General features: G+C 47.1%; 1 protein-coding gene across 2 annotated transcripts in view; it reads right to left on the bottom strand.

Moving 5' to 3' along the window:
• Positions 1–22,095, bottom strand: part of CDC27 (cell division cycle 27) — a 1,618,725-nt gene that overhangs the window by 526,011 nt on the left and 1,070,619 nt on the right. For both annotated transcript variants that reach the window (XM_069634092.1, XM_069634093.1), the window contains exon 13: positions 1,813–1,965. In XM_069634092.1, the coding sequence (XP_069490193.1) occupies positions 1,813–1,965 (153 nt within the window). The remainder of the gene's footprint in view (positions 1–1,812; positions 1,966–22,095) is intronic.

Below are 22,095 nucleotides of genomic sequence, written 5' to 3'. Positions count from 1 at the left end.
GCCGCACTGATTCATAACTTCATGCAGGTCTGCCAAATGCATGTTAAATAGGCATGGGGCCAAAATGCACCCTTGCCTAATGCCTTTCTTCATATGAATCCAACTTGTGACTCTGGCCGCCTCATCTAGCCTCCCTCTGACACATGTCATTTTGTACAGCTGTTATATCATATACAGCGACACTCTGGGATGTTCCAGTCCTAAAGTTTCTTCCATAGCCTTTCCCTTATCAGAGTGTTGAAGGCTGTACTTAGGTCTATGAAGGCAGCATTGACCAGTAATCTATGCCTATACAATGAATACTGAATTCAACAAGTGTCAGCAGGTTTGAGATCGTACTTGACCCTTTTACGAAATCCTGTCTGATTAAATGGAATCACTTGATGGTTATCACTCCATTCTGTCAGACGGATAAGTATGACTCTTACTAAGATTTTCGCATGTACACTTAGCATGGCCAACCCGCTGTATATTTGGGGATCATTTCTCTTACCTTTTTAATGAACTGTAAGTATGATTTCATCCATGATTCAGGAATCTTACCGGTGTTACTAATAAGATTAAACAGCTTAAGCAATGCCTTAGCCCATATCAATGGCTCCATTCTTAAGGTGTTGCAAGTCCCATTGGGCCCAACAGCCCACAAAGGATTATTTTTTTAGATTAAATCAATCACTCCTTCAATTGTGAAATTGCACACCCAGCACTCCTCCACATATAGTATATGATGCAGGATATCATTCTGATCACCTAATGTAACCGTTATATAAGTCACCCCCCCTTGCAAACCCATTAATGAGTACAGAAGGGCCATTTCTGGTTCATTAACCCCTTAAGTGCCAAGGGCTAGGTATCTCTTCCTTGGGATTACCTCCCTGTTGCCAAGGATGAGATACCTCGTCCTTGGCACTTAAGGGGTTAATGAAACAGAAAACGTTAGAAGGCATTGAATGGCGAAATAACAAAATCACCAAAACAAGCATTGGCAAGGGGGATGGGGGGGAACCCATGGCAGTTAAAAGGTTAATCAACCTCCAAAATTCTCTACCATCCTTTGCCAAAGCAAAAGTCACTAGGTCCAAACATAGATTTGTTCCTTAAAGTATCTATTTGGCAGATTGTTGTACTTCGCTTTCCGTTCCCTTATTCCCTTGCCCAAAGCAATATCAGCACCTGCTGTGTACTACTTTCATAGCTATGTATTACATTTTTAATCTCAATCCTTAGAGATTTTAGCCGTGGGGCAGTCGATCTGGATTTGTGACCTAGAGATTCACACAGCCTTTCACAAAATGGATAGCTTTAGCTTCCTTATCACTCTATTGCATAAAAACAGAACATTCCGATTCAGAACCTCCCTTTTCTAGATTTCAATAAACCGCATGAAATGTTGATATTTTAATACCCGCTGCACCATTAATCTGCCACTCATTTAAGCATTGCTGAACTTCTCCTGTATTCACCCTCTTCAGACTACATATCTATTTCCAATGCTTGAGGGACTTTCAGACTACAAAATTCTTTCATGTTCCATCAAAAGAATACCGATGAATGATTATAACACCAATTGATATATCACTGCCCTCCCTCTTTAGTTCAATATCCTTATATGTTTGACCTTTTTCCCCTTCATCCTTTGAAAGCTGAAGGAGAAAGAACAAAGGTCAAGTAAAGCAGGGAGAGTAAGCCTGTTGCCATCCATTTGAAAGAGGGTTTTGACTACAGCAAAGGCAACAGTGTTTTCCACCTTTTGGTTTTATTTGACATGAACAGCAACATATCTCAGAAGGCTAAATGTGTAAGAACGAATACCTCTGGGGAATTTCTATCCATGTCCGTTAGATCTTTTGACAAGACAGAAAGTGCAACATCCTTTTGCAGGTGCCATAGTGTTGTAGAATATATCTCCATGCCTTCCACTCTGTAGTTCTCAAGACGGCGAACTTCTGCAAATACCCTTTCAGCCTAGAAAAAGAAAAGTTCCAATTCAATACCATATCCTCAGAGGTAGGGCAGAGACCACAGTAATCAGTAAAAAGTGCAAACTAAGATGATCATGCCGATTTGTTAGACTAGAGGCCATTAAATAATTGCCACCATTACAAAATATAGCTACCTGCTAACTGCAAGTGAAAAACATTTACAGATGCAATATTAAAATTAAAAAAATCTGCTTTCTACATCCATCTGTTTGGTGCAGCTGAATGACCTGCACTCAGAAGCACCAAACAGATGGTTGTAGAAGGTGAAATTGTGTTGGATATAAAACGTCAAACAATAAGAAAGCTGAAATGCAGGTTTGATTTCTTTCAAATGTAAGTTTGCAATTATGCAACAGACCAGTTCATGACCCTAACAAATCAGTACATGTAGTGCCCTTAACACCAATGATAAAGCAGCACACAGATTTATGAAGGCTCTTTTTTCAACCAAAATGCATATTAGGGAGGTTTTTCTAGGGGTGCAAAGAACTATATTCTTAGTGGAGAAGATGGTGTTCACCAAGTTAGACGAAAACCCTATGATTAATGTAGCCAAGTAGTAAGGCTTCACTCTTAGTAGGGATGGTCTGGTAAAAAAAGTACAAAGAGTTCCACACACAAACACGCACAACTAATATGTAAATATACACATATACACACACCATTTAGTATTGCTTTAGAAAAAAGACACTATAAAACAAGAACATTAAAAGAAAAGCAAGTTCATAGGAAAAAACAGCAAATAGATCAGACCGATTCAAGCTCACTCCAAGAAACACAGTATAGTGCACATTCCAAATAAGGAAGTTCTAAGCCTACAAGGTTCCTACAAAGGATGGTGGAAAGGAGTTAAAACCATATAGGAAACAGGTTCAAAGGGCTAAATAAAAAGAAAATTGGATTCAGGGTACCAGGCTTAAAATGTCACAGTACACCACCCCAGAAGAATTAGCAACAATGTAACACCATCATATAGCATATGGGCACGAGTGAACTGCAGTAATTTATTGCACTTAATTGTATTTAACAATTGCTACTAGCTACAATTCTACTTTCTGCTCCAGGAATTCAAAGGCCCCAAGGGGAAAACAGGGAAATGGCATCAGTCCAGGTAAACGCGTTTTTGGTTACTTTCTAGGTCCTGGGAAAACACATGTTATGTTTTACGCCCAAATGAAAAGCAGGTGAAACTTAGCCAGCAGAGGAGCCAAAGGAACCCCAAAGAAGAGTTCCAAACCAGGGTTCGAGAGCCAGCAGGCTAAGAAGAGTTCCTTGCAGAGAGAACATTAAGCCCACTCCAGATCAGAGAGATCAATGGTATAAGAGAAGACTGCAAAACCCCACTGCTCCTGTATCCCTGGGACCAGGATTCAAAACCATCAGACAGGTACTCAAAGCACTAGCTACTTTTAATTTGACTCAGGAACAGCCGATGCACAGGTGAATTGGAGTATTTGGTTTTAGGTCTGGCTGGAGGTGTTTGGTGTCAACAGAACCCATGACCGTGTAAGGATACAGCCGTGAAAGACCCAACCAAGAAGACACCTGGAGAGACAATCCAAGGGGTGAAAAAAAACTTGTCAAAAGCGACAACCGCACTGCCAAAGCTAGCAAGGGGCACATGTCAGCCCAAGGGAACAGGGGGGTACAGCCAGACAGCAGCAAAAAATTACAGGTTACTCACCATAGTGGTATTCAGTCATTTTTTTCGAAACACAAAGAAAATTCTATCATCATATCGGAACATCTCTAAATGATAAATGACCTAAAATAGGGTTAGGGTTGGGGCTTGGGTTAGTTTAGGGGTTACATTAGGGTTAGGCTTTAGGGTTAGTTTAGGGGTTAAATTAGGGTCAGGGGTGGGGGATGGAAGGGGCCGTGTGGGGGCTGGGGGGGTGAACCCCCCAATATACACAAAACTTTAAAACGTTACAAGGGGCTGGCCAGTGTTGAAATTTCAGCACTGGACAGCTCCATGTAACGTTTCAAAGTTACTAAAAAAGCATTGTAATGCTACTTTTAAAATGTCAAAGTGCATTTCCACATTGAAACCAGTCCATGTCCATTGTCGATGGATTGGTTTTGAAAGAAATGCATTTTTGCATGTTAAATATAGCTTGTCAAAGCTTTTTTTTTAAACTTTTTTTTTTAATGTTTTGTTATTCGAAACTTTAAAAAAAAAAAATCACTATAAACCCACCGTAGTGACTAACTTAGTCCCCTTTCTGCCATACAGTATGGGAGTCCCATCCTAGGGACAAGAGACAGAACCTTTTTCACCAGAAAAACCTTTGTACCCCCCTAACCACAGTCTCGCCAGCCACCAAGGCACTATTACTATGATGAGGTGACAAGCCTCTATCTTGGAGTACACTGGGGATAAGAGGTGTGGGCAGAAAAGCCTAGGCCGTCATGGCCTCCCATTGAATCTGAATGGCGTCGCCCCGGGAGCAAGGGCCTAGTCCCTTCCAAGACGCAAACTGATGGCACTTCCTGTTCCTCCAGGAGGCAAATATATCCACCCTAGGACGGCCCCATGTGTTGAAAACCAACTGCAGCACCTGGTCCTTCAATTGCAACTCGCAATTGTCAGCTCCGAGCCTGCTGAGTCGGTCCGCTTCCAAGTTGGCCTCCGCCGAGAGGTGGACGGCCCTGGAGGTAGATGTTTTCCAGGGCCCATTCCCATATGCTGACCGCTAGATTGCACAGCAGACGGGACCTGGTACGCCCCTGCTTGTTGACATAGTACAGCCTGGTGGAGTTGTCGATCTGGAACAGGACGGTCCTGCCCTCCATGAGCAGAAGGGAGACCCTGAGAAATAGCTAAATGGCTCCGAGCTCTAGCCAGTTAATATGCAACTCCTGCCGGATCCAGACTCCATGGACGCCGTGGCTGTCCAGAGTGGTTCCCCAGCCCTCTAGGGAGGAGTCCGTAGTAATGGTGACTTGCGGAGTCGGCTGCCAGAATGGCCTGCCTGTCCGCAGATTGCAGTCCTTGGGCCGTCACACGACGTCCGACTGGAGAGAAGGCGGTATGCTGACCAGCTCTGCTTGGGAGCCCTTCTGATTCCAAGGGCTGCGAAGTGTAACTGCACTCTCCTCATCGGGAACCACGTCTGTGGCACGGCCAAGAGGAACGCTGCCATGATACCCAGTAGGTGCTTGGTACCACCAAGCCGAAATCACTGGTCTGGAAGTGCGTTGTGGCCCTCTTGATGGCTGTAATCTTGTCCTGAGAGGGAAATACCTTCTTGGAGCTCGTATCCCAGATAAGGACAAGGAAGTTGAGGCTCTGCGTGGGCTGCAGCTGAGACTTCTTGAGGTTGATAGTAAACCCCAGGTCGTGGAGTGTACTCATAAGCGTGGAGGAAGTGTGGACAACCCCCTCCAGGGATCTCGCCCTGACAAACCAGTCGTCCAGGTACGGGTAGACATGGTGGGCCTGTGCCCGGAGGAGGGCTGGCACTGCATTCATGAGTCTGGTAAACACCCTGGGGGCTAAGTTGAGGCCAAAGGGTAGCACCTTGTACTGGAAAAGACAGCCCCTGATCCTGAAGCGTAGGATGGAGCGATGGGGCTGCCAAATCGGGACGTGTATGTAGGCGTCCTTCAGATCCAGGGAGCACATCCAATCTCCTTTGTTTAGTGTCTCTGCAATGAGTGCTGGCGTAACCATCTTGAATTTATGAAGAGGGAGGGAGAGGTTGGGAGTGGAGAGGTCCAAACAACTCTCAGGTCAGCCTGGGTCTTATTTTGTATGGTGAAAATCCTGGAATAGAAGCCCAATCCTCTCTGGGAGGCTGGTACTTCTTCCACTGCCAGGCTCTCAACGAGCGACCAGATCTCCGCCAACAGAGTTGCTGTCCCAACCTGTGGGAGGGGAGGAAGGAGGAGAGGGAGGTATAGGTAGGCGGTAACCCGTGGATACTACTGAGAGGAACCAAGAGTCCATGAAGTTCTGGCACCAGAAATGCATGCAAGAGGCTAGCCTGCCCCGACACTAGAGACACGTGGACACAGAGGGATGCGTCATGCCTTTTTGGTCTCTGAGGTTGCTGCTGAGGAGGGGGGACTGGAAGAAGCCGTTGCTCCCCCCCACTTTTTGTTGCTTGCGCCAGTGCTGACTCGGCGAGCGGTCAGGTTGTCTCGACCTCCGTTCCTGGAACCTGCAAAACACCCACCCCTTTTCGGAGCATTGATGCGACTGGGTGTATGCCTTAGGCGTGGCTTTAGTAAGAATAAAGACTTTGCGGTTTGCACCGGGAGTTCCGGAAGGAAGTCCGATATTTCCCGCCACAACCGCTGGTTAGCCGCTGCAAGCATGGCATCCACGTTGGCTTGACGCAGGGAGGCATTGGAGTAGGAACAAGTTACTTGCCTCTAACACTTGTTCTCCAGCATGGGTCTGGCATGGATTCACATTCTCATGAATATTCCCCGTCAGCCTGGACTACCCTCTACCTAAACCCCTCCTCTGGCAGCCATCTTCAGATTTGCTAGCATGTAAAGTGGCAGTAGGACCAAGAGAAGAGTCGCAGAGGGGTAGGCGGGAGGTTTCTGTCACGACTCTCACCCAAAACCCCCTCTAGCAAACCCATTGGCCAGGGGAGTCAGGACTCTGGCCGCTAGAGCCTGGCATCCTCTTCCAAAGCCCTCTTGGGGCCACTCCTGGCACCTATGCCGCCAAACTCATACACCATGAAAAACATGTGCTTGGGAACTACTTATTGTGTAGTCAGCCAACATGGAGGCATCCACATAGCTTGGTTCCTAGGAACCAAGCTATGCGGTCTAGTGTTTTGGGTGTGGTAGCCTAGGGACTACTTTACCTGGACTATTTTGTTGGGGCTATTTAAACCACACCCGAGCAAGACAACACGCTTTGCGTTACTTTGCAGCTTGCAACGTGACGCTCACCGCGTCCAGCTATTCCCTCGAACCTCGGAGCAGCAGAACCTGCAAGGAGACAAAAGGAACATCATTAGCAGCAGCATCTTACCTGTAGTCTTCATCTTTAGCCACTCGCAGCTACTGAGAACAGCTTCCTCGAATCTGCACGCCTCCCGGACAGAACGACCTGAAAGAGGAAGATGGAGGCAACATTAAAGAAAGCAGTAGAGACATTTGCAAGTTACGAACCGCTCAAAAGGCTTACCTGGCTGGTCGCCTCTCGGCTGGCACCACTCCGGACATTCCACTTGCGCTGAAGAACACCGCGACCTACAAGGAAGGAAAACACAAGTTAGCAAAGGCAACACTTCGCAGCGCTGCGCATAGCGCTTACTTACCGCATCATAGCGCTCTTAATGCGCCATCATTTAAGGGGCTCAACCAAGCCAGTTTGCTGCGCTGAAGCTCCGCATACCTAAGGGAGAAAAAAAGACATTTTAAACAAAGAAAGGCACGCAGGATAGCAACAAAACTAAAGAACAGCAATAAGACCTACCTGAAAAATATCAAACGGGCCGGCGGCAGTGAAGTAACTGGACCACACACGCCCATGAAAGACAACGCGACCCTGCAAAGGCAGGACGGAGAGCATGCCTAACTCTACCATAAGGTGAGGAGAGGGCCCCAGAGGGGCTGAAATCATACGGGGGTGGAGGGAGGATACTTACCCCGGTCGATCATCCTTGAACACAGTCCTCCTGTATTTTCAGGCAGAACCTTCCCCGCAGACCACATCTGGGCAAAGCTGAGAAGCATACCAGCGAGTAATCCGGCTGGGTGGCGTCCCTGTGGATACCAGGTGAGCGTAACAGTTTCGCTTGTGAATCCACGGCAGACCAATGCTGGAGAACAGTTACAGTTAGTTAACTTGCTCCTTCTCCAGCATGGGGTCTGGCATGGATTCACATGCTCATGAATAAGGCATAGCAGTACACACATGCACAATCACGGGAGGTGGCAAGGCTCAACATTAACCATCTCAACATTAACCATCTCAACATTAACCATCTCTTACCTCCTCACCAGGCTCACCTTCAAGCTAACAGGTTGCGCAGCACTGCTTGGCCGTCTCTGGACTCTTCCCTGGAATCCCTGTCGATGCAGTAGAACTTCGTGAAGGTGTGCATCGACCTCCACGTAGCAGCCCCCCAGATGTCCAGCAGGGGCACACCAGACAGGAATGCCTTAGATGCAGCGACCGCTCTGGTCGAATGGGCTCGGACGGCCAGGCAACTGTCGGTTTGCCAACCAGTGAAACTGGGTGATGCAGCCGGAGAGGCACCTGTAAATGGAAGCCTTTGAGAGGGCCTTCCCAAGGTTCACAGGGCCAAAGTTCACAAAAAGTTGCGACGTCTTATGGAAACTCTTTTTGCGGTCCACACAGAACTACTGTGCTCTAGCCACATCCAGCAAGTGCAAAGTCCTTTCAGCCAGCGACGAAGGCGTCGGGGGAAAAAACACAGGTAACAACAAGGGCTTGTTTAGATGAAAGTCCGACAGAACCTTGGGCATGAAGGAGGGGTGTGTCCGCAGCACCACCCTTGTGTCCTGAAAAGTCAAGTAAGGTGGTTTACAGGACAGGGCCTGAATCTCTCCCACTCGTCGTGCAGAGGTGATGGCCACGAGGAACGCTGTTTTTCCACAAGAAAACTTCAGCAAAGCTGAGTGCATAGGCTCGAATGGGGGGGGACTCATGAGCCTAGTCAGAACCACATTGAGCTACCACGCCGGGGCCTTCACCAGCGAGAAGGAACGGAAAAGTCCTTTGATGAACTCCTTGACCAGACGGCGCAACCATAACGATGACTGTTCAAGAGATCTGGTGGAGCGGGAGATAGCCTCCAGATGAACCTTGATGGAAGCATGAGCCAGACCTGCTTTGGCCAGCAACAGTAAATACTTCAGCACCTGCATAGTTGTAATTCGTAGAGGGTCGATCTTCTATACAAACAGTCGGCAAACCTCTTCCACTTATGTCTGTAGCATTTCGGTGTAGACAAAGCCCTGGCAAGCACCTCCTTGCAGTCCGCTGGGATATCGTATCCCCCCAAACTCTAGCGCTGCAGGAGCCAGGCCTGCAAGTTCAGCGACCCTGGGTCATGGAGCAGAATCGCACATCCTTCTCTGGCGATAAGATCTGTGGCCGTAGGAAGCTTGACTGGAGGGGACGCTAACAAGTCTAGAAGGTCCGGGTACCATATCCATCTCGGCCACGCCAGTGCAACGAGGATCATCCTGTACCGGGACCGTCTGAGTTGATTGACTAGTCGAAGAGGCAACAGAGGAAACACATACAGGAACAGGATGTCCCCGGGAAATGAGAATGTGTCCCCCATGCTCCCCGCCTGGGAAAACCTGCTGTCGAACCTCCGGCACTTGGTGTTCGTCGCCTTCGCAAAAAGATCGATCTGGGGATTGCCCAATCGTCGGAACAGAAGATCCACTTGGTTCTGCCTAAGCTACTACTTGTGGCAAGAGCGCAGCTCCCTGCTGAAGGAGTCAAACAGTGTTCTTCTATCCTGCCAGAGGAAACGGTATGAGGAACATCCACTGGGCAACGGCCCAGTGCCATAGGTCATGCGCCTCTGGAGAGCGCTGGGGATCTGGTGCCCCCCCCTGCTTCCGGATGTAGAACATCGTGGTGGTGCTGTCCGTGAAGACTCGTACCACCTTGCCCTTGAGGGACGGTAGGAAAGACTTGATGGCCCAAAACACTGCCCGCAGCGCCAGTACGTTAATATGCAACGACTTCTCCTTCGGTAGCCAGAGGCCTCTTGCGTGGAGACTTCTGGTGTGCGTGCCCCATCCCTCCGATGGCAAGGGTGTTGGCCGCCTTGATGGTAGTCACCGCCGATGTTATGACTCGTCAACCCGGGGAGTCCAACTTCTTCCCCTCGCTGTCCGGCAGGGTGGGGGGAGGGTTGGGGGTGGTTGATGCGGAAGAGCCAGAAAATGTCTTCCTTGCCGCCGCTGAGACCACCGAATTCAAAGAAGTTTGGGACCTCAAACACTTTGATGCAGTCTGACACCCTGTACTTCTTTTCGTACCGGTCCTCAGGTTCTTCATAAGGGACAGTCCCTCGTCCCAAAGGTCGTCCAACAGAGGGATCGAAAGCACGGTCTTCCTCTTCGCCTTGCGGCGTTGGTACAGGAAACCCTCTTCCTTTTCCTCGAGTCAGTTGAAAGAAGTCTGAGGCCCTCGAGATCATGGCATACATCGTCAGGTGGTGAGGCTCTGGACGGCAGAGACGGGAGGTCTCCTAACCTGCCAACGTCATCCATGCCTGTGGTCGCTGGGTCCATATTCTCCCTCGGTGGAGGGCACAGGGGGGAAAAGGATGACAAGGCGGTGGAGGGTAAACTCTCCTTCTTGGCAGGGGGATTGCCCGATGGCCCTGGTGCCGCGAGATCCTCTGTCGGCGGAAGAGGCATCCTCGTCCGAATCTCTGAGCACAAGGTGTGAGGTGCCTGGAGGATGTCCACCAAGAGGTCTGCTGGGGGTTGAGGTGGTTGCTGAGGTGGGGGAAGTGGGAGCGACGGAGGCAGAGGTGTAGGGTTCTCCAAATCCTCCACACCCTGATATCCCTCATCGATCTCGTCTCCACTCTAGAAGTCTCCCTCGTCAGGGTCCTTCCCGTAGGCCTTGGCCTCGACACATTTTTTTATCCAAAGATAAGTAGAAAGCTCCTCCTCAGAGGAGATGTACGTGCCCTGCAGGACTACTGTGCCCCCCCCCTTCTTTTTCGACCAGGGGAGATGGTCTCGGGGATATGATGGGCATCGCCTACTCCGGTGTCTTCTCTATGGGCTAAAAGGACGATTCCGGAAACTTTCGCCTTGGGGGCCACATACTGCGAACCGGCGTCCGTGGCCGTCGCTAGGGACACCACCACTCCTTCAATGGAAAGCTTTGCCGGGTGAATCTGGGCCTGTAATACCTTTGTTGAGCTTGAGGCTTTCACCTTAGGGGCAGCGTCAGCGCCCCACTCCTCTTGGCCTTCTCCTCCTGGCCCGTCCGGGGCATCTCAAAGAGCTTACCCAGGTGGCCCGACTTCCGAGCGTTGGCTCGTGGTTGAAGATGCTGGTGACGCTAAGCTCGCCCTGGCCTCCGGGGAGCCTGTCGCAACAGCGCTACTGGTGCCCATGGACTTGCGGTGCTTAGCCTTATGTTGGGCCCCCGTTGCCAGAGCGCCCTCAAAGGTCTTAGACGACCGCTCAGTTTTCTTTTTGTGGCTGGGGGAGACATGCTGCCGGAATTCACCCGTAGCAGGGGCCTTGGCCTGCAGCCACTCGGTGAGACGCCTGTGCCAATCCTTCACGGTGTGGGGGACCATCTCTTTGCAAAACGTTCAGTCTTCCTCCATGTGCGTTTGGTCCAAATGCAGGCAATAGAGGCACAAGGAATGCCTATCCTCCAAGAAGATGTTCCGTAGGCCACATCATGGGCAAATCCTGAACAGAGGCATTGAGCCTTCCTTCTCCTTTGCCATATCCATGCGGAGTGGGCCTCGAAGAATATTCTGGAATCTTCAACTCGATGAAATTCAGCCCTTGAGGGGCACTGGAAAATCTGAAAACGGCTCCCCGTTAATCGGATGATGGGTCGATGGAGCTGGAGGCTTGGTTGACTGAAAAATAGAGTAAAACTCTGGAAAAAAGCGCAAAATGCAGTAAAAAGCCCGCAGGCTAACCAAGAGGACTCTCACCACTCGAATGTGCAGTAAAAATCTGAAGATGGCTGCCAAAGGAGGGGTTTAGGTAGAGGGCAGTCATTGGCCGGGGCAGTATGACCCAGAGACCAGCGATTGGTTGTTAGGAGAAAGACAGTTCAGAAGTGAAATTGAAACTGATTTTTTCTTTATTGACGGGGAATATTCATGAGCATGTGAATCCATGCCCAAACCCATGTTGGAGAACAGCTTTTTCCCGTACACCTTCAAGATCTTCTCCTTGCCTAGCAGCACCGAGGACGACTGAGGCTTAGAGGAAAGTGACGCTGTAGCGATCACCGAGGAGTGCAGCTGGGGGTGCGTTGATCCATCTGTCTATACTTGGCATTGAGGCGCCGATTGACAGGCTGGGCCGAGTGTGGCTTGAGCCAACCATTCTTGGTCAGAGTGAAGACATCTTTCTTCATCGGGACACCCGTTTTAGTAGGGGGTTTTAGGGAGAGGACCTCTGCCAAGACCCCCTCCTCGGGCTGGTCTACCTCAGGATGAGGAAGGCCCAGATATTCTGCCAAACCTGCAAGCCTGTCGTGAAAGGCCTTAGCTCATGTTAAGAAAGGAAGAAGGCAATGTGCACAGAATCGCACAGTGTACAACTTTGAATCTAAATATGTGCATACAATACCCAAGACTCGTGTATACTAAAACCCAGGAGTACAAATAGAGTGAAACAATACTACCAATATATGAAAAGGGATGTGGGGTAAGCACTTAGAACCTCCTTATGACTGAAAGGAAAGTCGGCAAACTCCTTACCCACTATGCTATTACAGATACTGACAGCGCTAAGCCCACGTAGAGGGCAAGCAAGGACAGGATCTGTGAGCTGACACTCTGGATGATACTGAATAAGGAACTTAGAAACAGTACTCACGAGGACCGGAAAGACCACTTGAATGTCAGTAAACTCACGAACCCAGTTGATCAAACAGGGACCCTGAAGGCTATAACAGCAATGGGTGGAGGAAACTAAATACATAAGACCCTAGTCAAGGGGCAAGTAGGAATAGTGATTATAAAATAGTGAGGAAAACAAAAGGGCATTCACACTGGGACTAGTTACAATAACACCCACACCTAATAATCAATGGGAAATAAATGCAGAAGTGCAATGGAAAACATGGAATGGATCCCAATAGAAAGTAAGGATCAGGAGCAGGGAAAATTATATCACAAAAGGAAACCTTAAGGCAGGAAGCTAAATCTATAAAGGGAAAGACTAAAGCATCACGTTTTTCAGTAGCAAAGGACAGCAACAAAGAAACAGAACACAGGCAAATTGGGCAGCATCAAAGGGTAAAGCACAGAGAAAGGCTGCCTGCAGACAGAGGAAGACAGAAAGGGAAATCCAGAAAGCAGAAATCAATTAAGCACATAAATCCGAAATCCAGGGCAGAGGAACAAGAAACAGGAACTAGGCACAAAAGCTAGGAACAAGGAACAAGTCACAACAGGAACACTGCAACAATGATCAGCGCTGGACTGAAGCAAACTGAGGCTTTTAAAGCTGCTTAACGAGCACACCCCTCAGGTGTGCCGCCTGCTGCACCTGCAGCCACAGGTGTTGCCTATCCTCCACCCAACCTTGTCCTGCAAGGGAGGAGGTGAAGCAGTGAGCCAGGCATTCTGGGAAGCATAGTCATTTGATTAAAGTAGCATGTTGGCTGCCAAAAACCTAGAATGGATCCGGAAGGGAAGTAACTTGGAAAATAAGGTTTTAGCGCTCCCAATTCATCAGAACACTGTAGCATAAGGTTCGGAGGAAATGTCCAGTAGGGAATAAACCCCAAAACATGCCCCCAAGTGGCAGGAACGGGAGAGAAGGAAGCGAGCCGTGACAGCTCAAGACAGCGTGTCAGGGTAGTCCTCCTCGTCTGTATCCACCTGGGTGTCTGGCTGGTCCGCCGCAGGAGGAGGGGTGCTGGGCGCCTTGGGCTGCGGTGTGGAGACCGGACCCGGAGGCTACTGCAGAGGTTGGCTCGGAACTAACTGCACAGGGGGCGGATTCAAAGGAGCGGGCAGCGTGGGCTGCGCTTGGGCCTTTGGTGATGGAGCCATGGGACGAATGACTATAGGCACCGGTGGGGTGATCGGAGGGATCAAGTCCGTGACTACATCCCTTAGGATGGCCCCAGTTAAGCAGAATCATGTGCAGTGCCCTTAGGGACCACTACACACAATTAATACTACAAGTGGTAATACAAGTTCACCTTTGGTACAAGCCTGCACTACACTGTTAAAGTGGTAACAGTAGCGGAGCAGCCAGACTTCTCTCAAGAGCAAATGAGCAGTAGTAGAGATTACACAAAGGACTACAATTACTGTGACTCAAGCAAATACTGACTCAAGGTTTTTGGTTAAAAAGTAAAAGTACATTTATTTCTCGGCCATCTGTTCAAAAAACACTTCACTTCTATTAATTTAAAACCACATGTAAAATACACTACACACAACCAATTCACTTTGTCCAGCACAATTCAAGGTAAGTACCTTTGATTTGACATACCAGTGTTGTGAAACGACGTTACCGGGGATACAGATGCGATCACTTTTTGCCAGTAATGACAGTTCGGTCTTAGTAAAGATCCGCGTACCCACAGGAATAAATGTTACCGGAAGTTAAAACACGCTTAGCACATGAATCAACACAAGAGAGTTGGGGATAAAAATCATAGGCTACTGATACACTGTAGGCCACACACCTGGTTCACACCAGTTCCACTTGAAACACCTTCACCCGCCTGCTCTGTTCCTAGAAGTGGCATCAGACGAGCGGCCAGGTTGTCTGGTGCCGCGGCCATTTGGTCGGGCTCTATGCCATGTTGCAGAGTCGTGGTGCATGGCCCTCCGGACAGGGTCTCGCCCAAGACTCTTGGTGTTGGAACATGAGGCCTATCCCGCACCTCAGGTCTAGGCATGGAAGGCGTATCGCCCTCGGCATTGTGACCGGTAGTGCAGCATGCAGGCGCCCCCTCGGACATGGAGCTGGTACTAGGGCGTAGCCACTAGAGTGTAAAACCGGCAGAAGAACCTTTCAGTCCTGGAGCACTGATACCGGTAGGATCCGAAGACCCCCCTAGGCCGTAAGGCTGGAAGCTGGATTAGCCTTGGTGTGTGTGCTGGTAACAGAACCCAAGAGGTTCCTCCTGCTTGGGCGTTTCCTCAGGAAGGAGTCACCCTTACAGGGTGCGATGGAAAATAACGGGAGGAGCGTGACGCTGGACGACCAAGTACCTAGATGACGAAGCAAAAAAGATGAAAGAAGAATCCAGGGGAAGAGTATGTGGAATTACATGGCAAAGCCAAACCCAGGAGCGCTAGTGAAATCGCCCTGTTCCCGTCGACGCTGAAAAGGGGACTGGGGAGTGGCTTCGGTGGATGGAATCAAGTTAGTGCATGCTCCCAGGCCCGAACACCCGCACGCCTCTAAATTTAAAGGGGAAGAAAGTTTTTGTGGTGAAAAAGGTTCCGTCTCCTGCCCATACAGAATGGAGGAAAGGGGATGGGACATAAGAATAAGGCAATAGCTGGACTAGACCCAAGCTGTCACAGACAGAGCTGAAGCTGCCCAACAGCAAGCCACTGATTTCTAATCCATAAAGTCTAGGAGGGACACCTCTGACCACAATACCCACTGCTCCCCTCCAACCATATGCCTCCCTCAGTTAGACCCTACCTGAGCATACCAACTAATATCTGGGAATCAACATTCCATGGACTGGCAAGAAAAGACATGAAAATATCAAACATTTTTACAAGTATTGGAACATATTCCATAGTCTTAGTAGTTGCTTTTTGATTTTTGTTTTAATCCTGTACTGACTTTTCGAAGGCAAATTGAAGCCATGTGCTTCACTTCTCATGCCTTTTTCCCCATGTGTTACGGTGAACTGATGAGTCCTTCAGACCAGTTTCCCTTTAGAATTCTTTTAGTTTTATATTGCACATAGAACGGCATCTTGTTACACCAAAGATATTTAGTTGCTTTGATATGTGCCTAAAGACAAGCTGTTGGCAGCAGTTCGATTTTTACAGTTTTTGCATTATTTGGGGTGTACACATTGGATTTACCGCATATGGATACAAAACGTGACTAGTGCCCTTAAAATGATAGTGCCACAAGATTTTAGCTTTTTCTTTGCCATATTGTAGTTTGTCCTTCCTGCCCTCACAGGTAAAGAAAGTCCTCATAAGGTCATGCCCTTGCCCAGGAAAGCTGCAGCTTTCGCTGACTAGTGAGCCTTTGTGTGTGGCCCAGGAACGTGACTTGAACAGTCTTGTTCCAGTGTACATTCTTGGTACCAGCAAGTCTGCTACTGGGGTGAATGTGAAACCAGTAGTTGTCCCTGATTGGACAACTACAGACTGTTTGAATAGAGCAGATCCTTACCATTGGTGGGCTTGGAATTGCTTCCATCTTGAATTTTGGATAAACAGACTCCTGAAGCCATTTCTTCAGATCTGCATTGGAGCCTAGAATCCCACAAAGAGAAGCATACTAAAGATCAGAAGACTACCCTGAAGTGGCCCAGCATCCTTTTCAGTGGTGGGCCCTGTGAAGCTGAGCTCCCGTTCCTGAGCTCCGAAGACCCCGAGTGGTGCTTCAGCACTTGGAGTAGTGGGACAAACCAATCTCGACGCCTTCGAGCATCCAGCCTTTCATAGCATTTCGAAGTGTCCGAGGACTGCCCGGTGCACTGACCAGCTCCTCTCGTCAGCTATCTCACGAGAAATATCACAATTTCCAAAACAAGTCTAACTTTGGTGGTCGCCAGCTTGTGCCACAAGTAGCCTTCTGCCCAAATTTCATCTTTCCACCTTCATGCGAACCTGTCCTGGAGCAGCTGCTGTGACCGCATGTGGAAGGACACCTGTCGTCGCCTGCAATCGGCGATAGTTGCTGGATCTCATTTCCTCTCATTTGGAACAAACTGCAGAAGATAGAGCCCCAGCGAACCAAAAAGACATCTGGGAAATTCAGAGGAGTAAGTAAGCATTTGTGTGCCTGCCCCTTCCCCCAGGTCCTCCAAATGATAACATTGGAAGCCAGCCCCTTTGCCTCCTAACTCCATTCCACTCACCTTTGGTTGTCAAACCTAGGTCAGGTATCCTGGTTAGACTTTGGTCCAGATGAAAGGAGAACTCTTGCTTACCTTGTGGGATATATTTACCCACTCAGCAGTACTTCTCCTACATCACCAAGGTGCGCATCTGCAGTCACCAGCAAAATGGCTACGCTGGTTCCTGTGAGCAACATGGCCTCAAAACTGCATTTTGCAGTGACAAAAAAAAAAGATGGCTGCACCATCTTGCCAAGCACATATTGGGCAGGGCGGAACAAGGGGGCACACTGAGGGAGCTTGCCAGTGTGTTCTTACATATACAAAAGAAATAGAGTGAAAAAGCAGCGCTGCTTTGCTGGCAGCCCAAAAGTCCCCATTGAAAAGGGGGTATTTTACCTTAAAATTATGCTGCCCTGACGCTATTTTTATCTGTTCTTCCTCAAACTACTGTTATTAATAAGGCCCTACCATGCCTATTCATAACCCCACTGTGCTTCAGCAAAACCAAGTATGACCCCTGAATGACCGGCTCTGTCAAACCAAATAGGAGAAAAATCAACAAAGAAACTTCATTTTCCACTGCATGGGAAAAGCTTCACTTTAAGTTACAAAGTGTCAATGATCTTTAATTCGGAGAAACTCCAGCTCTGGGCTTTGTCAATTTCAGTGCATAGGTGGTTCAAATAAACTACTGCCTACAAGAAAATAACGATGGCGCAAAAAAGTGTGGGACTCCAGATGAAAAGTAAAAAACCGAATTTGAAAGCAAAGTGCTAGCAGCTTGCACCACATGTGTAAAAATGGGCTTTTGTTTATTTGTAGTGCGCACCAGACCCGGGGGTATCAGGGCGCAGAAAGGCAAAAAGAATATTCTCAGCTTGGTTACATTGCTGTACATTAACATACAATAAAGAAAATACAGGAAATAATATACGAGGAATATCCATAAACGTACGGAGGAACATATATACAGTTGTTTATATAATATATACAGCGAGTGCAGGTCATATGTACAGGGTGGAGTGTTAATGTATCACGTGTAATCAGGGCTAGGTAATGTGCTGTGAGTTAGCTGGAGAGAGGCAGGGTGGGTTTGGAGAGTTAGATGTCATTTTCCTTGATCCACTGGATGTAGCTGCGCCTGAAGAGTAGGTAAGGTTGGGTGGCTCTTAAGGAAGAAGGGAGGGAGTTCCAGTGTTGTGCAGCTTATACTTGAAAGCTGGTGCCACCGGTTTTAGAGCGTTTGTATCTGGATACTACCAGGGTGTTGGAGTTGGATGCTCTAGTGAGTCGGATGGAGGAATATCTGATGAATCTGTCAGTGAGGTAGGGTTGAGCGGCGTTATTGAGGCATTTGTGGGTGAATGATGCAACTTTTAGAGCAATTTTGTCTTTGGTTGAGAGCCAGTTGTGAGCTCTTCCTAAGTTAGATATATGCTCTTTTTTTGGAAAGCTCAATGCTGCTCTGAGCTCGTTGTTTTGTAGGATCTGAATCTTGTTTGTGATGTATTTATTGGCTCCTAGGTAGAGAGCGTTACAATAATCTAACTTAGATAAAACGAGGGCTCTGGCAAGGGTCGTACAGCTGTTGGAGGCGAGGAAGGGTTTAGCTGCTCTGATTAGTTTGCACATGTAGGAGGTAGAAGAGGCCAGGGAGCTAACCTGTTTTTTAAAAGAGAGGGTGGAATCTAAATAGAAGCCTAATGTTTTTTACTTCCTTGACTACCTTGATGGTGTTACCGTCGATAGAGAAGCTGGAGTAAGTGTGGCCTAACTTGTTGATGTTAGGGGTAGTGCCAAGGATGATGAGCTCAGTCTTATCATTCAGGCATAGCCCATGTGAGGCCATCCATGCCTCAATGATTAGGTACACCCTGTTCACCAAGGCCAAATCCTTGTCGTAATCTCCCGTCAGCGGGATGAGGATCTAGTTATCATCGGCATACTTAGTGTAGGTGATACCCAGGCCGTCGAGATTGTCGAAAAGGGGCTTTGTGAAGATGTTGTACAGAGTGGGAGAGACACAGGATCCCTGAGGCACACCGCAGGTAATAGAGATGGGGTCAGTGCAGACGTGGAAAATCCGCACATGATTCTGTTGCTGAGGAACAATTGTATCCAGCTAATGGCTTCCTGTGAGAAGTGGGCTGCGGTGTTTAGGTGGGTGCAAAGAATGGAATGATCCACTAAATCAAATGCCGCTGATAGGTCGAGGAGGAGAAGCAGGGCTGTTTTGCCATTGTCTCTAAGGGGGTCAATTTGTGCTTTGCAAACTAAAGAAGAAAAATGCTCGTTTGAGATTACTATATTACACAAAAACAACTTCTTGCCTAGCAATGTGAAAGAGGATTGTACTGTGAAAATACAATATATGAAAATGGTTAAGTAAATGCAACTAAATCCAAATTCAGTGGCTGCAGGAGGGGGAGGGTGTCAACCAAAAACATGTTTCTGCTGAGAGTATGACAGAAACAAAAGGGGCTCTCAGCAGATACTAACACCCCAGTGATAAATACTAGGTTGGACAGAATCTGGTCTGGGATGAGCCCTCTACAATGGAATTTCCAGGACACGTAAGTGTGAAGTGGAGAATGGGCAATAAACCTTAGATCAAGCTTGGAAACTCCCACCTTACTCTGGAGGAAATGACAGCTGGTGGTAGCTGAAGAGGAAAAATAATGGTCCAGTGCAGGATAAAGGACCGCCCATCTGTTTCCAGAGACTATTTTATAAATAAACTTTAAAAACCTTTATCTTTGCAGCAGGACTTTGCATAAATATGAAAATTTTGCAGTTTAAATGTGATTTCTGTGGCTTTCAAATAAGAGGTCTTGGTTGTCAATAGCATGTATGGGACATGAACGCCAAAAGACTGAGTCATGAGGAAAGAACATAGGATGGAACGTTAAAAATTAACAGAATTAGGCCCTATGATAGTATGTACGCATGTGTAAAGTTACAGAATTTTAGGCCGAACATGTCACACTGAAAATGACCAAAGATTGTTAAACTTACAAAACAATGTCTCACATATTTCAGAGTTGGACTGCAGTGGTGTGCATAAAATATGTAACCTGTTTTGAACATTGTAAAACTTGCATCATAAATCTGCCATCCTGCCCTTTACATCCTACCAGTTGAGAGCCAGGTGGGGACTAGCACCCCTGACCAATCCAGTGGGTTAGAGGTGCGTTTAGCTAAGCCTGCCCAACCATATACTTCTATGATGTCACTATGCATTATAAATAAGAGCCCATGACAGGACTCTAGACACACACTCTTCCTGAAGTTCCTGCGCTGCGTTCCCGATCTCCATTCATCTTGCCGATTCCAGATTTTCCCTGATCCATAAAAAACCCACTAATATCCCATTAACAATAAGGGGAAGCGGTGGTACCTTTTGCATCCTGAAATTAGACCGGCGTGCGGCCCACTAACTGCTTGCCCAGTAACTGCATCCAGCGGTACCTGCACCATCCAGTGACCCGAATTGCGCAGCTGTTCGCTACCCGATGACCGGACATGCCCAGGCTGACTTTTGCCAGGGGCGCCGCTGTGTGGTGACCATGTTTACTGTCCAAAAATCCCAAAACTAAAAAGTGGACTGTGTATAATCCCCATCCCATAGAAACACACAGCCTACCTTGTCTTGCCTTTGTCTTTTTTCCACTCTCCAAGTAGTCATATTAATACCCTGGTAACTTGTTGAAATGGTCAGAACTATCCTCGTATCCTGTCTTAAACATGTAAGTGCTAGCGCTAGCTCTTTTCAATTCTGTTTGGTGTAAATTATAAGCCCTTAGTTATATTTGGAGGAATCAAACAAATGTTCATATATTTTATTGTTGGGGTTGAGCACTGGGGGACAAGGTTGAATCAACCTTGGAGCTTACTGTGTTCCTCTTTAACAATATAGTCTAGATAATTTCGTTTTAAGTAACCTGTGCCTTTCTTTTAAAACCAAAGTTTATTTTAACTGCTCTATTTCCCTAAAATTCTACCCCTTTTCACCCCGAAAATCTCATCCAAATCTTAAGCTACTACCATCCTTTCACTTCAGTAATATCCCTGTGACATACATCTATTCGCTAGCCCAAAAACAGCACTCCAATTCAGAGTATTTCACCCGTTTTTATAAAAAAAGTTTGGGTAATTTAAAGCGGGAATTGAGAAAATTGCAGCTTTTCAACTTGTCATTCGGCTGCAGCATGTTTTAACTTACACTCATTTTCAAATTGTATGCATGCTACTTGTTGATCCATTGCCTTGTGATGGCTAGTGTTTGTGCATTGTTGCTTTGGTGAGAAATCATTTACTTCAAAGTTTTAACTGCATATTATTTATTTGCCATTTCCGAGTGTCATTTCATGCTATTGGAAAGGGTTGAAAATCCGACTACCTGCTGCTTCTTTCTAAAAACTCAGAATTTCATTGTGGGTTGAGGGAACATTGCAGGGGGAAACCTTACCTTGGGTGCTATCTATCCTAATACAAAAAGTGCTCCTATTCATGTGTGCTTTGTATATGTTCTACTAGAAGGTTAACCAAGTGCATTGCTTCCATTTTCATTGTTATTAGCACCCCATTGGTGATTGCTGCCCCATATTAAAAATGGTATGATTTTCACCAACCGGCCTGGTTCATGGTCCATTATGATATAGGGTATTAGAAAAAGGGAGTGTGATACAAGTGGTGTACCATCTCAAATTTAATTCGCATAACGTAAGGAGAAAGGCACGTCAGTTGTGCGCTACATACTAGGCTGAGACCAAGGTGCGCGTTGCCCGAATGAAATCCTTAAAATTCTGTTACAATTGTTGTAGAACCTTGAAACTATCACCACTGCAAGCCCATTGAATCCTTCCTACAGCGACAACATACTGGTGGGAAACATTGTGTGGCTCCTTTGACTTTTGGGCACAAGGTCCCATTTAGCTTAGGGTTTGAATTTATCAAATTAAAATATGGTCTTGTGATTTGGTCCCCATCATTTACTGCATCGAAATTACTTACCGGCTTTGCCGATTAGGTTTTCTGATTAATATTTGACACTGTGGTGATTATATATATTCCTGTCAAAGTTTGTGTGATAATACTACATGTTAGATTCATTTTCCAGTGTGTTCATAAGGCCTAGAATAAAAGATTGCATTTTGATGACTGACTAAACTGAGTTGTGCACTACATTTTTAGTGCTGCGGCCACGATTATTTGTATAGGTCTACATATACGTTTGTTTTTATAAGTTACAATTGAGGGTCAATTGTTTGAAGGTGTTTTTGTTATGTTTGGTTACATAATTTTTTGAACAATGTTATTTTTATTGATATTTTGAATTGTACTATAGTTGGAACGGGGTTTCCTTTTTTCAAA

This window comes from Ambystoma mexicanum, chromosome 13, assembly GCF_040938575.1.
Source record: "Ambystoma mexicanum isolate Mex_15411 chromosome 13, UKY_AmexF1_1, whole genome shotgun sequence".
NCBI classification, from domain to species: Eukaryota; Metazoa; Chordata; class Amphibia; order Caudata; family Ambystomatidae; genus Ambystoma; species Ambystoma mexicanum.
This window is presented reverse-complemented; position numbering and strand designations above follow the sequence as displayed.